The sequence below is a fragment of the Alligator sinensis genome, unplaced genomic scaffold, assembly GCF_000455745.1.
Source record: "Alligator sinensis unplaced genomic scaffold, ASM45574v1 scaffold1567_1, whole genome shotgun sequence".
NCBI lineage: Eukaryota > Metazoa > Chordata > Crocodylia > Alligatoridae > Alligator > Alligator sinensis.
Window position 1 is genome coordinate 294,502 of NW_005842646.1, and position 2,874 is coordinate 297,375.

The window sequence follows — 2,874 nt, forward strand, 5'->3', positions numbered from 1 at the left end:
TCACTTTCACCGTTTCCTTGGGAAAGAACCATTTGGCCCCAGACTTACACCAGATCTATATGGAGGGATTCTCCTACCTAGGCAATGCGAGACTGGGCCTTGATTTCCCCTACCTGAGTGCAATGTTTAAACAGGAACAGGGGAAAGGGAGGGGGGAACAGATGCATTTAAAATAATATTGTTTTTATTTAGATATACATACACACACATTTAATTGCATCGGTTCCCCCCCTCCTTTCCCCTGTTCCTGTTTAAATATTGCACTCAGGCAAGGGAAATATATACACATTTATATATACACACACGCATATATTACATACACACATACACATTTATATATACATATATATATATATCTCACACACACACACACACACACACAAACAAAAATAAGAGCAAGAAGGGACCTCAGGAGGTCATGTCTGGTCCGACCCCCAGGCCCATCCAGTTGCGCAGAGGGACTCAATCCCAGGGGTTGTACCGTGATCCACAATTCATTTCATTTACCCCGGAGCATGCGTGAAGGAGGCCCTGTGCTTACGAACGCTTATGCCCCCATCTCGGATCTGGAAAGCCTACAGAGGTGCAAACCCGCCCGGCCTTCGGACGAGCACAGCGAACACCCTCTGCGCAGGCAGCACCTCCGCGGAGGGAGGCTGCAGATGCACGTGCTGGTCTTCAGAGGATGCTTGGGAGTCTCCTCCGAGCAGCTGGCATCGCAGCGTCACTTTGCGAGACCTGTCGCTGTACGGGCCTGACACGGCGATTTTGTTTATCCTCCGAGAGACGGCGACACAACCTAATGGAGGCTTTTGATGAGCATCCTGAACCAGAGAAAGCCAGCTTTTGGTTAAATTCTTGAAGTTCTCTGACCTCTTATTTCAAAAGCCAGGGTCAAGCTGACAGCCACTTCAGGACAAGTCCTGCCAGCGTGATGCCCTCTCGACACCCTCCAAAGCACATCAAATCCCCTTCATTATGATATATAAAATAAGGCCTAGATCAACTCCTCAGGCGGACAGGGCATTCTCCTGTCCCAACCCCGGCACATGACACTGATCCAACTTTTAAAAAAAACCCAAAAATCAACACTCCCTTATTTATTGCAAGCCATTTAAAAAAAAAAAAAAGGCAAAGGGGAGCGGAGCATTTCAACTCAACCCATTCAGATGTTTCTCATTAAAATACTTCTCGAAGAAGTACAAAGGGCCCACGATTTTGATTCAAACAGACGGATGCTAAATGCACATCATTACTCTGACAATCTCAAAGTCCGGAGGACTGAAATCACTTCGCTTTATGTCAGCCAAGGGGACAATATCTGCATCTTTCGAGGGGAGAGCAATGGTAGAAATTACCCCTGCTTCTATATTCGCCGTCTAAAGGTATTTACTTGCGTCTGTCTGTGTTGTGACAGTGTCCTAGACTCAAATGAATGCCTCTAACACTCCACATTTTTGAGCCATTCAGTCATGCATTTTTGTTATTGTTGAAAGTAGTGCGAAACTGCAGCGCATGAGCTGAAGTCCTTGGTGGTCTCCCAAGGGATTCCAGCTAAAAAGGCACTTCCTTTGTTCCCCTGGAGAATGCAGTCCAGTAGGTCATTCAAAAGGGGAAATAAAAGCAGCAGCCCTGGGAGGGAGATGAAGGATGAAACAAAAAGAATAAAATGTTTTGGGTGTGAGCACATTAGCTACCATTTCCTACTGCCGGCCGCTAACGGCACTCCCGTCCCTGGAAAGTGTAAGTCCACGAGGGAAAAGAAAACAAAAATGGGCAAAATTACTCCTCTGAAGTGTCACTTTGCGAGAAGCCAATTCAGCTTCACGTGACAGCACTAAAATCTTATTCTGGAGTTTGGCGAGAGGCCGACGTTGAGTACGCGCCGGCTTTGAGGAGTCTGAATGCCAAGACTCCTACCTAGGCAATACGGGACACAGATGCCTTTGCCACCGTCATCTCGGCTCACGTTTTACTCATGAATGAGTGCCGGGGATACAAAAGCCATTCTGTGCGTCCCGAGGCGGCTCGCACAGACCTCTGCTCTGAATGAAACCAACTTGGAGACAGCTCTATTCTTTACCCCGACTGCTGCGGAGGCAGAGCCTGGCTTCACACCACTATCCCACCGCCATGGGGGGGAAGGGGCGTGAAGGGGGCCTCCAGGCCTGAGCCAACAGCAAAGGGTTGCGACACCCAGTTTGCAAAAAGATTCAAGGGCACCGAGCTGTGCGCCCAGCGTCTGGGGACCGCCACGGTACAGCCGGGGGCTCGGGAACAGGGGGCTGCAGCTCACCCGGGACCCCCAACCCCCAAGCGTCACTGCCGGTGCAAATGTCTCCCTGCCAAGGGCTCTTCCCCCTGTTTCCAAAAAAGCCTGGGGGGGGAAACGACACACTTCTCCTCTCCAAGGGCTCTTCCCCCTGTTTCCAAAACAAGCCCCACCAAAGGGAAAACTTCTCCCCTCCAAGGACTCTTCCCCCCATTTCCAAAAAAACCCCATTAAAGAGGAAAACTTCCCCCCTCCAAGGAGTCTTCCCCTTGTTTTCCAAAAAAAAACCCATCAGGGGGAAAACTTCCCCCCTCCAAGGACCCTTCCTCCTATGTCCCAAACCCCCCATCCAGGGACTCTTCCCCCCATTTCCAAAAAAACTCATCAGATGGAAACTTCCCCCCTCCAAGGACTCTTCTTCTTCCTCCCATTTCCAAACAAGCCCCATTACAGAGAAAAACTTCCCCCCCTCCAAGGACTCTTCCTCCTATGTCCCAACCCCGCTTCCAAGCACTCTTTTTCTTCCTCCCATTTCCAAAAAAAGCCCCATTACAGAGGAAAACTTGCCCCCTCCAAGGACTCTTCCCCCCTGTTTCCCCCCC

General features: G+C 49.9%; 1 protein-coding gene across 1 annotated transcript in view; it reads right to left on the reverse strand.

The window, feature by feature from the left end:
• GPC4 (glypican 4) overlaps window positions 1–532 on the reverse strand; it is a 93,116-nt gene extending 92,584 nt beyond the window's left edge. Inside the window, exon 1 of the mRNA XM_025215464.1 lies at window positions 508–532. Within this exon, the coding sequence (XP_025071249.1) occupies window positions 508–517 (10 nt within the window). The 5' untranslated portion in view covers window positions 518–532. The remainder of the gene's footprint in view (window positions 1–507) is intronic.
• Between the last annotated feature and the right edge of the window lie 2,342 nt (window positions 533–2,874).